The sequence below is a fragment of the Lepidochelys olivacea genome (assembly GCF_965140295.1).
Source record: "Lepidochelys olivacea isolate rLepOli2 genome assembly, chromosome: 22".
Classification (NCBI taxonomy): Eukaryota; Metazoa; Chordata; order Testudines; family Cheloniidae; genus Lepidochelys; species Lepidochelys olivacea.
Genome location: NC_140432.1, coordinates 3,332,413 through 3,345,119, shown reverse-complemented (window position 1 = coordinate 3,345,119; position 12,707 = coordinate 3,332,413). Strand labels below are relative to the sequence as shown.

Genomic DNA, 12,707 nt, shown 5'->3' with positions numbered 1-12,707 from the left:
AAGGGAATAAAAAGCAAATAAGACACTGACACCTGCCAAGTGTCCCCCTTCTGGCGTGACAGCTCTTGTCACATCATGTGAGTAAAATCTCACACATTAAAAGAGGAAGAGATGAACCTTTCCACATTAAATACCCCTTGGCCTTAGGGAACATGTTGAGAGACAGCAAACTAGGCTGACCAGATGTCCGGTTTTTAAAAGGACAGTCACATATTTAAGCCCTCCTGCAAGTGTCCTGACTTTTTCTTAACAATGGGCAAATTGTCCCATATCTTCTGTCTCTCCCCTCAGTTCTGGCAGATCCACTGCTGCTGCTGGCCAGATCTGTGCTCGCCAGCCGCCTGCCCACCAGCGGTGAGTGGGAGGGTCCCGTGGCAAACAATGGGGGTGGGGGTGCAAGGCTGGTGAAGATGCAGGGTGTGGAGTCTGTCAGCGCAGCCCCCACTCTGTCCCGTCTCTCAGCCAGCAGCGCTCCGCCCCCCCATCCCATTTCCACCTGGCACTGGCGGGGCTCTCGAGCTGGTAAGCGTGGGCAGGCGCCATCCAGCGGCCGGTTACATGTTGCCTCTGCTGCCCACCCGTTGGCTCTTTGGGTGTGCTCCCGCTTGCTGTCCTCTCCCTGCTTTGCCCCTTTGCCCTCCCGCAGCCCTGCTGCTCCTCCATACCCTGCCCCCCCCCGCCCACAGGCACTTCCTTCTTTCCCCCATTGCCTCTGGCTGGGCCGGCGCCCCGGCAAACCCAAGACCTTCCGGCGCTGGTCAGGAGGAGCCGAACCCTGCCTGTGCCAAAACCGCGCACACTGCTCTCGTGGGGAACCCGCTCTGCCCCTCAGCTAAGCTCTGGAGTGGTGGTGGGAGGAAGCAATGTCCAGCCTGTTCACGACCTAAACCCATGATCCACAGCAGCCCCTGGGGTAGGGGCCTAGTACCCTTTTCACCCCCGACCTGGGTCCGGCCCCCAGAGAGCAAGGGGTTGCCCCGTCCACATGGCACTCTCCCCTGCTGAGCCACCTCTCTGGCTAGGTTTGTGGAAGCCCCTACAGTCAGGTTCCCTGGGCCCTGGGGCAGAATGCATCCCGAGGGCTGAACCCCTTCCAGCCCGCACTGTAGCCAGGGGACAGGAGGCATCTGGGTTATGTCAGAGGCCAGCAACAGCCTGGAGGTGTTAGCTGCCTTTCTACACTGCGGGCCAGGAAGGGACTAGCTGCTTCCAACCACACGGGAGGGTGGGGGAAGAGAGATGAGCTCTGCAAAGACACGGGCCAGGTCATCCTTCCCCCTGCCCCCGCCCCTCCTCCGCCTCCTCTGCGGCTGGAAGCAACTCCCATCTCTTCTCTCCCACACTGCTGAAAGGCTGCTGCTGGCCACACTCTGGTGTGAACCCTGGCAGAAATCTGGAGAGAGGGGGCATGTGATGCTGTGTGCCCTCCAACATGTGTTACCTCGGGAAAAGGCAGCACCGCGTACAAGGAAAGGAAGGTCAGTCCCGGGGGCCCAGCCAGGCATGGAAGGCAGAGTGTGCTGGGCAGGGAGGGGAGAGTTGATTGGTCACCCCCCCGTTTGAGAGAGGTGTACGTGTGTGTGTGTGTGTGTGTGTATCACCTCTCCCCATGTGTGTGGGGGGTAGGAGTATATGTGTCACCCCCCCATGTGAACCCTAAAGCCTTAAAGATAAAGAGGTAAATACAAAGAATCCAACTACTCAGTATTTCTTTTTAACGGGGGCTCAGTCAACCTGATGTTAATTTGAACATTTGTACTGCATAGTTCTGGTTGATTGACTTGCTTGAATATGAGTAATTTTACCAAGTGTCCCGTATTTAGCATAGGGAAATATGGTCAACCTACAGCAAACCATGAATTGTTTCCCTCTGTCTCTTTAACATCCCTCCTATATGTCACATTCTCCTGTGACCACTGTCTAGACAATGGACTCCACTTCCTGAGAGAGCTTGCCTTCACTAGAGAGACTTCAATTGTTGTGTACTGAGGTCTGTGTTGGAATCAAAACCTATGAGTTTAAAAGCATGTGAATGTTCATGGTCCTGCTTGCAGGCTAGGGGGCTTTTTAGCGAAGCGTGTGAGTAGAGTCAGTCTGAAAAGCACCAGCTTAAAGCCAGGTGAAGGGAGTTGTGCCTTGCTGCCTTAGGGAGCAGCCTGTTTTCTCTCTGTGGTTTTCGGTTCTGGTATGTAGTCATTCTGAATGCTAAGAAATAAAGTAGTGTTATCTTGCAATCTTCTAGCAAGAATATTTTATGTTCATATTTAACTTCTCTGCTATTCTACTATGGTCCAGAGCCTTGTTAGCACTAGCCAGCCCCCAAGCGTAAAGGTCTCACCCTGGCTTCCACCAGCCTGTTTGCTCCTTGCAGGGTGACCCGACAGCCCGCCTGGTCCCAAGTCTCTGCAAACCACTGACCCCAAGTTCTTAACAACCAGATACTCGGACATTTCCACCCTTGTTTGTCACTCCCAAAGGAATGAAACCAGCCCCCAGATACAAGTTCACTTTGGTGCCACACTCCACACAGTCTGCAAATCCTAGTAGCCAATCTCTGCAACTCTTCCAATTTCTTTCTTAAACATGAGAGATCAGAATTGCACACTGTATTCCAGATGAGGTCTCACCAGTTCCTTGTATAGTAGTAACAACACTTCCTTATCTCTCCTGGAAATACCTCATTTGATGCATTTGATCTTTCTCCTCTTCTGATATGCCCCAATTTATAGCAAAAATTCTTGTTGTTAGTCCCTAAATCCATGACTTTGTACTTGCACTATTAAATTGTGTCCCATTTCTATTACTCCAGTTCTCCAGGTTGTACAAACCTTCTTGTATGATATGTTGGTTCTCCTCTGTATTGGCAATATTTCCCAACTTTGTGTCATCCACAAATTTTTAATTTTGTGCCATTAATGAAAATGTTAAATAAGATTACTCCCAAGATCGATTACTGAAGAACTCCACTAGTAACCTCCCTCCCCTTAGACAGTTCACCGTTCAGTATGACCTGTTGTGGTCACCCTTTAATCAGTTCCTTATGCACCTTTCAATTCTCATATTAATCCCCATCATCTTCTCAAATTTAACTAATAATTTCCCATGTGGGACTGTATCAAATGCCTTATTGACAGTGGGGTAGATTAGATCTACTGCATTTCTTTTGTCTAAAAAATCAGTTCTCTTAAATGTGTGCCCCATTATGCCAATTTAATAACATTCTCGGCCCAAGTGGCATAAAGTCAGTCAATGTACTTAGGTCAACACAGGTTGAGTGTAGACACTGCATTACTTACATCAACCCCAAATGTCATCCAGCAGGGGAACGATTTCAGCCTCTTAAATTTTGCTTTCCATAATGAATATACTGACAATGATACCTCTGTGTGTTTTAGCTGCAACTGCTGCCATTGTGGCCTATCACACCCACAGAACGTCTGAACCACATAAGCAGAAGGAAGAGGACTCGGGATGACGTTCAGTGAGATCCTGCAAACCAGTGCTTCATCAGAGAACAAGCACAGGTCCTGGAGGATGAACATTGCAGACACACTGGAGAAGGACAAAGTGGAGTGGAGAAAGGTGCAGGACAAGGAGAGGGAGATGCATCAGGACACAATGGGGCTTCTCAGGCAGCAGACAGACATGCTGCAGACGCTGGTGGACCTGCAGATTCAACAAGCCAAAGCTTCCTTCCCTCTGCAGCCCACTGAGAACTCAATATTGGGACCATCTTATACCCCCTCAACATTCATCATGGCATCAGGGGTTGCTGCAGTACCCCAGCCATTCCACTCTGGAGGACATTAAAGTCAACCAGAGCTTCACATACTCTGACATGTGAAAGCCACAGCTGATATTATGTAGCTGAAATGGACACAAATATACTTTCCCCTTCATAACTTCTGTTCTCTTAATTTAGTAAATTTTATTACGTTTTTAATGTATTTGTTTTTAAATTGCCCAGGTTTTGATTTGTGGGGTTTCGTGGGGGTTTTGGCAGTGGGCGAGGGCGGATTGCACTGATTTGGTTACAGAATAAAATTCTGTTATTTGAAACATAATCCATCTTTATTAGTTCAAAATATGGTGGTTGCTGCTCATCAGTTCTGAAAGCAACCTGTTACTGCACAGGGCCACACAACTCATAAGATTATTCACAAGCAAAATTAATAGAAGCATTGATAATGTTACATCCCTACATGTACAGCAATCACCACCGGATTCATAGCAGGTCACAGAAGAGCAGGGCCACGTAGAGCACACCACAACCACACACTACTTTGGTTTGCTATTAAAATGGTCTTTCAAAGCCTCTCTGAGCCATATAGCTCTGCATTGAACTCTTCTAATAACCCTTGCATCTGGCTGTTCAAATTCAGCTGACAGTCGGTCCACCTCCACCCTGGCAGAAACTTCCCCCCTTTGCTTCACAGCTATTATGCAGGATATAGCAGGCAGCTATAAGCAGTTGGATCTTTTTCTCACAGAGATCCAATCTTGTGAGTGAATGCCAGCATCCTGTCAAACAACCAAAGGCACATTCAACTGTCATGCTGTGCCAGTAGCTGAATCCTTCCTTTATACTGTCAAGGTGGCTGGTTTACAGCTTCATGAACCAAGGGATCAGCTGGATTACCCACGATCACTGCTGGCATTTCAACATCACAAATGGTAATCTACCAGTCTGGGAAAAAAAAATCTCCCCGCTTGCAGCTTTCTGAACAGTCATGCATCTTCCCTGACCAGCCCACATTGATGTTGGTGAAGAGTCCTGGGTGATCTACAAGCCCTTGCATAAGCATGGAAAAGCAGCCCTTTCTGTCGATGCACTCTGTGGCAAGGTGGTCTGGTGCCAAAATAGAGATATGTGTGCTATCGTCCACCTGCAGTTTGGGAACCCAATTGCTGCAAATCTGTTCACTATGTTCTGCACTCTGTTGAGAGTCACATTCCTGAGTAGCAGAAGGCGATTAACGGTCATGCAAGTTTGCAGGACAATGGACCCTGCGGTGGTTTTCCCAATTCCAAATTTATTCCTCACTGACCGGGGTGTTATTTTTTGCAACAAAATTATTTAGGCACCTGACTCCAGGAGAGGTATCACCATCAGCTGAGACAGGCATCTCCATTCCTCCTGGAGTTACCTCTTGGAAGGGGCAGGACTTAGCATTTTCTATTAGCTAGCTTAGGCAGCTCCCTCCTCAGCATGCTGACTTTTGTGGATTCCATTCCTGGGCACTTGTCTTTCCCCATGCGTTGTATATGGAACCCAGGTTACCTAACTCTGAGCTGTGGGTTCCACTGGTGACAAGGTGCCTAAAAGTGAGGCATTGCAAAGCCTAAGCCCCTTTGTGGAGCTGGCCTCTAGTTTTTAAAGAGGCTATCTTTCAAGCGGCTACCTTTAGCTACCTTGCTAAACTGTGCTGTGAAATTTGAATCTGGTTTCTGTGTAAATTCCCATCTGTGTGTACTCAGTAAGTAACTGGGCATATAAATGTTCACTTGTATGTGCAAATATGGGATTTTGTGTATGTGTCTACAACACAACTCACTCAGTTCTAGGGTGTCTCCTTTTGGCAGTTTAGGGGATTAACTCCTTCCAGGTCTGGTGCCCTTTCTTAGCACAGGGGCCCTCTTTCTCTCTCTATCTGGAACTCAGCGTACTCCTTCATGACTCAGGCCTGTTGTGGTATCAAAGTCTCATTGCACAACTGTTCCAGGCAGTCTTTCGCTGTCTGGTAGGGGAACCCAGGCCTACCCACTATTCCAGGTTCCAGTTCAGGGACCCTACTTCCAGTAACTATGGTCTACTTCCATCCAGACCCTGTTGCTGTTTCCCCTTGACTCCTTCCTATTTCTCTGCTCTTATCTTCTGGCCTCCTCCTCTTTCCAGTTTTATCAGCCCAAATTCCTTCCTTCCTTCCAGCAGGTGACTACAGACTACCTAACTCTGTAACCCCAAACACACCTCTCTTCTCCCAGGGAGAAACTACAGACTACTTTCCTTAAAGCCCCTTTACTGCCAACTCTCTAGCTTTATAACAGCCCCACCTATTCCCTCTCAGCTGGGCTCCATCTTCAATTAGCCTTTCAATCCCTGGCTCTTCCCCCAAAACAAGTTAATTGACATCATTTCATCTGCTCTGTCTTGTGTGAGGTAGCAGATACAATGGACTCTGAACCAGATGAGTTAATCATGACACCATCACTTCAGAATCAGTAACAAGTTAGAAAGATGTTACCAGTGATGGATTTGGCTTAAGAGTTTAGAGTGTAGAGACATGGGGATAGAGAAGTGAATAGTCCTGATTCATGCAAAGGCTCAGACTGGCATGTTAGCTCAGCTATTTATCATTCTTGGACAGTTTCCACTTCCACTGAGAATCCTACTATAGAATCATAGAAGATTAGGGTTGGAAGAGACCTTAGGAGGTCTGTCTATTCTGTTTTCTGCTTAACATTTTGTAAAACAAATCCATGGCTCCAAAGAACTGTTTTCAGGTAAAGAGCATAAAGTATTTTCTTTTCCAAAGTTTAGATTTGTCTATTTGAGGGGTTAAGGAACCCAGCCATGAGAATCTGAATTCAAAACTGGTGTAAGGCAGCTGCTTCTCCAAGAAGTGTGACAACTTTTAATTAAATGAAAGTTTATTTCGGTATTTCAAAATTAGTCCCATAGTGTGATATGTTTTGGGAAGCTGGACCAAAAATACATAGTGTGTGGTGAAGGACTGTCTTCATTATGTCAGGTGGCAAAGAGAGAAAATAGCAGCACCTGCCTTCACTTTTGCATTCAATGATTACTAGGACTAGAAGCCAACAGCAAAGGAATATTTTTTGCTTATGTTTAATCCAGGTTAATGCTATACATTTTTAAATACACATTTTGGAATTGACTCTATCATGCAGTCCCTGTGATGGAATGACTCTGGCCTTGTTGTCTCTTGTTGCACTGCGGCTCCAAAGGCAGATTAGGTAGGGCAGAGCACTGGAAGAGAGAAAATGAGATAGTTCAGGACCTGGTTGCTCTAAGATGAAGCAGGAAAATATTTCACCGCTTAGAGATGTAGTGACTGAGAACACTGGCAGACAAGGGCACTGTTTCTAACACAAACATTGCAGATGGTTATCACTAGCATGGGCTGTCCCTGTCAATAGCTCCACACTACAACTCTGGGCTTTGTACAATTATTGCACTGGATTCTCACACAACCCTCTTGTTGTAGCTGAAGAAAGAAACTATATGCTTCATCCAGCCATCTCCACTTCTGCTGCCTTGGTGTAGCAAATAAGGAGGGGAAGGGAAGGGGCATAACCCGAAAGCAGCCCACAGCTGGTGGCGGATCCCATAGGTACTGTTACCAGTTGGAGGGGCTTAGAGTAGCCCCTAGGTTGCTTTAAAACATGGTGAGACTCTGACTGGTGTAAAAGTGGTCAGAGAATCAGGAAGGCATAATCAGCTTCCCAACTTTTGAAACTGGGTGTAGAAGAGAATCTAGGCCTCTAGTATTACACCATACTAGTATATTACACACAAAACAATACATGCAAAGAGCATTAAGGTTGCAAAGTCAGTCAGAAGACAGGCAATGCCAGAATTAAGGTTGTGGGTACAAGAAGTCCTGTGGAAAAAATGTTTGTGATTATGTAATTAAAGACTGTGTCATGATGCATATAGGCTCTGCAGGCAACCTTAATTCTGGCATTTCTTACCTTTTGAGTGCTTGACTTTGCAAACTTAATAATGTTCTTTTAATTTTTGGTGTAATTACCTAGTTTAAAAAAAAAAGCAAACTGAAAAACCGGAAATTCCATCGTGTAGCATCAAACAGACATTAACATGGGTCATAAGCAGGGACAGGAACCTTTAGATCCACTGCACAGAGCTCTAATGGGCTAGCGGAGTAACTAGTAGAATTAGGAGATTGTAACCCTCTCCATGGCCCGGCTCTTGACTGGGATGGGACACTTTGCCAATGGGTTTCACTGATATTTGCTGAGAGCAGAGGAATGGAGAGACTTGGGAATCTTGGATTCCATTCCAGGCTCTGAAGGGGAATGTTCTCTAATGGGCACAGACTGTTCTGTCCATTTTCCCCAAGCTTGCGGCCTTCTGCCCCTTCCCCTCCAACTCGGCCTGTCCAAGTCCCATCTCCTTCCCACTACTGGCTCCTTGTCCCAGTCCTATTCCTGTCACCTTGTCAGTGCCAGTCTCCACTCCTCAGAATTCTCATCACAGCCTCACTCTTCTTGCCCAGCCAGTCCTAGTCTCCCGCTCTGGACTCTCTGTCCCAGTCTCCTCCCCTCCATCCCAGTGTTTATCCCATTCTTTCAGTTCCAGTCTCTTTGCCCAGCCAGTCCCAGTTCCCGTCCCAGCTCCTCCTCTGAAGCATCCCTCTCCCTGCCCCACCTCCAGTCACCCCCACATTCCCATTCCCCATCCCCACTGGCTCCCAGTCTCCTTCCCAATGCTCTTTTTCCAGCATTTGTGTCCTTTCCTATCTGACTCTTTCTCCCAGTCTCTTTGCCGAGCAAATCCCAATTCTCCCCCCACAACCTGGCTCCTTGTCAGATCTGTCTCCCCCTTCCCTCTGTACCACCAGCCCAGTCTCCTTTTTAAAGTCCTCCCTTCCCCTTCCTGTTTGCTTATCCTATTTCAGTTTCCCAACCACCCACTGGTTCCTAGGCCTTGCCCAATTTCTCTCTCTGGCTCCCAATCCCGGTCTCCCTGCCCAATCATTCCCAATGTCCTCTGTGTCCCAGATCCTCGTTCCAGTCTTCTTGCCCAGCCAGTCTCAGTTTCTCCATAACTCCCAGTCCCAGCTTCTCTCTGGCTCCCCACCAATCTCTAGTTCCAGTCTCCCTTCACTCTACCCCAGCTCCTTGTTCCAATCGTCACCCTCCACACCCACCAGGCCTGGCTCTTGTGCTCTCTGCTTTTGATTCAGGCAGCTTCCACATTGCCTCAGCATCAGCAGGCAGTGCACTGAGAACATACGAGAGACAGTCTGCGTACATAAGAGCATAAGAACAGCCACACTGGGTCAGACCAATGGTTCATCTACCCCAGTACCCTGTGTTCGGACAGTGGCCAATACCAGACGCTTCAGAAGGAATGAACAGAGCAGGGCAATTATTGAGTCATCCATCTCCTGTCATCCATTCCCAGCATCTGGCAGTCAGAGGCATGGGGTTGCATCCCTGACCATCTTGGATAATAGCCATTGATGGACCTATCTTCCATGAATTTATCTAATTTTTTGAACCCACTTATACTTTTGAACTTCACAACATCCCCTGGCAATGAGTTCCACAGGTTGACCTTGTGTTATGTGAGAGTGCTTCCTTTGGTTTGTTTTAAACCTACTGCCTATTCATTTCATTTAGTGACCCGTCATTTGGATGTTACATGAAGGGGTAAATAACACTTCCGTATTCACTTTCTCCACACCATTAATTATTTGATAGACCTCTATCATATTGCCCCTCAGGCATCTCTTTTCCAAGCTGAAAAGTCAGAGTCTTTTTAACCTCTCCTCATATGGAAGCTATTTCATACCACTAATAATTTTTGTTGCCCTTTTCTGTACCTTTTCCAATTCTAATATATCTTTTTTGAGATTGGGGGGGGGACTAGAACTGCACAAGGGGTGGGTGTACAATGGCTTAATATAGTGGCATTATATTTTCAGTCTTATCCCTTTCCTCGTGGTTCCTAACATTCTGTTCGCTTTTTTGACTGCTGCTGCACATTGAGCGGATATTTTCAGAGAACTATTGATGCTCTTTTTCTTGATCTGGTAACAGCTCATTTAGACCCCATCATTTTATATGTATAATTGGGATTGTGTTTTGCAATGTGCATTACTCTGCATTTATCAACACTGAATTTTATCTGCCATTTTGTTGTCCAGTCACCCAGTTCTGTGAGATCCCTTTGTAACTCTTCACAGTCTGCTTTGGACTTAACTATCTTGAGTAATTTTGTATCACCTGCAAACTTTGCCACCTCACTGTTTTCCCTTTTTTTCCAGATCACTTATGAATATGTTGAAGAGCACTGGTCCCAGCACAGATCCCTGTAGGACCCCACTATTTATCTCTCTCCACTGTAGAAAGTGGCCATTTATTCCTAATCTTTGTTTCCTGTTTTTTAACCAGTTACTGATCCATGAGTAGACCTTCCCTTTTATCCCATTAGTGCTTGCTTTGCTTAAGAGCCTTTGGAGAAACTTGCAGACCGCTAAAGGCACAGAAGAGAGACACTGCCTCAGAGAGTGAGGCGTTTGAGGATAGAAACAGGGGTACTTAGCTGTCTTAGGTTTAGAATGAGAATGACAAAATCAAAGCTCTTTTAAGACAGAATGTCCTGATGCAGTAGTAAAAATTCCAAGGTAAATAATCACAAAGAACGTGAGAGATGATTAGTTACTAGAAACAGCAAATAACAGCTCAGAAGGGAATTATATCAGCTTTTTCAGGAATAGGGGAGGCAAAAGTTCAACAGCTGAGACTTTTATTAGAAGAAAGACAGAGTGCACTTCCATGGATTCAAGAAGCACTAGTAATCTAAAACGGTGGGTGATTGTAGTGAAGGAAAAACCTAACTGCAAAAAAAAATCTGGAAAAACTATCAGCCTCATCTTGATGGTAAATCTAGAAAAAAGACTTAAAAGGAAAAGCAGCATGATTTTAACACTTTTTAAAAATTAAATAACTAAAAAGGAGATATAGTTAGCTATTAGCTAAAAGGCAGGTAAAAATCCCTTCTATTTTACTAAATAATCTGAAAATTTAAATTTGTTATAAAATGTTTTTGTAAATTAGTGTACTGGCATGATCCATGCACATCAACCCCACTCTCTGTGTGCGCGCGTGTGCATGTAATCATGTAAACAAGGGGCTCTATTAATTAATCCAAATTTTAGTAAAAACATTTAAAAGAAAGTGCAATAAATTTATGGAATTAAATGCAGTTAAAAGCTTAAAGAAATACTTTTCTAAAACCCTTAGGTAAAGTAAAGTAATAGGTACACATATAAAATGGTTTCTTGCTTCTTTCTTAAGAATGTGGGTTACTAGTTAAAGGATACTGGGTTAATATGTTAATAAATATAGAATCATAGAAATGTAGGACTGGAAGGGACCTCGACAGATCATCTAGTCCACTCCCCATCACTGAGGCAGGAGTAAGCTGGGTTTTTCTTTACCACTTGTTTAATTGTTTTGTTACAGTCATTCAAGAAAAACATCTTTGGCTTCTGGCTGAATTTCAGTTAAAGTGCAGCTATTGACTTCAGGTTTTTCGCCGCAATCAGCTTGTATGTCTTTCTTGTATGTCTTTCTCCTCACTGACTAACCCTGATAACCTTTTCTATATTGTTTGCTTTTATACCTTGTGTACATTCTGTGTCCTGTGATCATTTTTATTTTTATTAGGGGTTTTATTTCTGTTGCAACAAAAATAAATTAATTTTGCACATAATTATATCAAAACTTTTGTGTTGTTCTGTGATACCAACTTTTTTTTAAAATTAAAGCTAAAAAGACCTTTTTTTTAGGTTGTAATAAGTTTATAAGACACAAGGTTATTTTGTTATATTTTATTTTATACATTATAAGCACCTTTGATTTTAAGCAATCAAATCTTTTCTTATAATAATTGGTGTTTATAGATGCAGACGTGTATAATGTCAATTCCTCTGGCAAAAGGGATAGAGGAATGATGCTGGCTGTAGTAAAGGCTAAATTATCCCTGGATGCGGAGTGGAACAAAAAAAGGCTGACCTCTCAGCTAAAAATGCAGCCCAGGCCCTGTCAGTGCTGTTAAGATACAGTGGAAGGATTCTGAGTTGGCAGGCCTGCAGAAATGAGACACCACTGTACAAAAACTTGGAGGTGCAGAACCCTCACAACATAAGGGGACCCCACTGAGGATAATACAGTTCCCCTGGGGAGAAAATGTATGGATGGCTCAAGCCTCAGATGCATGGGTGTCGATTATCCCTAAAGAGCTGCAATCTGAATGTATATACATATATCATAAACTGCATACTGGAGGGCATGAGGGAAGTGAAAACACAGTGTTTTGTAGTCAGCAAATAGGCTGGTTGCTACAGATGAGGCAAGTTGTTAAACATTATATTGAGAACTGTTTGGTTTGTGCCCAAACTAACCCAGGGCCTACAAAAAACAAGGTCAAATTAGGATACCAACAAACAGAAGGACCTTGGGTTAGGTTGCAAATTGACTATCTTGGACTATGGTTATCTTAGAACAAGTCTTTACCAGATGGGGGCTCCCCTGGGTAATAGACTCAGATCAAAGGACACCCCTTGCAACCTAGTTAGGGAGGTCCCTATAGTATTGTGGAAAAAAACAGCCTGACTGTGTATGTGGTGTGCATTGATAAAAGAAAGCAGATGTGGGACAAATGGCTACACATTAATCAGGTGAAAATGTTTAAAGGGGAAGCAGGATACCGCTATTATTGATATTTTACAGAATGGCTTTCTGTTACTAGAATACTTTTTGTCTGCGGGACTATGGATTTGGATCATGCAAATGGAACCAAATGAAACAAGCAATCTGGAATTCCCAGCCAACAGACTCTGCAAACTCATCACAGACTACAACTACAAGTGGCTGGTCGGATGAAACCCAGGGCAACAGGAATTCCAATGCCTGCCATGTATGAACTTGGT

General features: G+C 44.9%; 1 protein-coding gene across 5 annotated transcripts in view; it reads right to left on the bottom strand.

Annotated features, from left to right (window-relative positions):
• Window positions 1-6,834: 6,834 nt before the first annotated feature.
• Window positions 6,835-12,707, bottom strand: part of FEZ1 (fasciculation and elongation protein zeta 1) — a 162,735-nt gene continuing 156,862 nt past the window's right edge. For all 5 annotated transcript variants that reach the window (XM_084612072.1, XM_084612071.1, XM_084612069.1 and 2 more), the window contains one exon: window positions 6,835-6,991. In XM_084612072.1, the coding sequence (XP_084468198.1) occupies window positions 6,975-6,991 (17 nt within the window). In that variant the 3' untranslated portion in view covers window positions 6,835-6,974. The remainder of the gene's footprint in view (window positions 6,992-12,707) is intronic.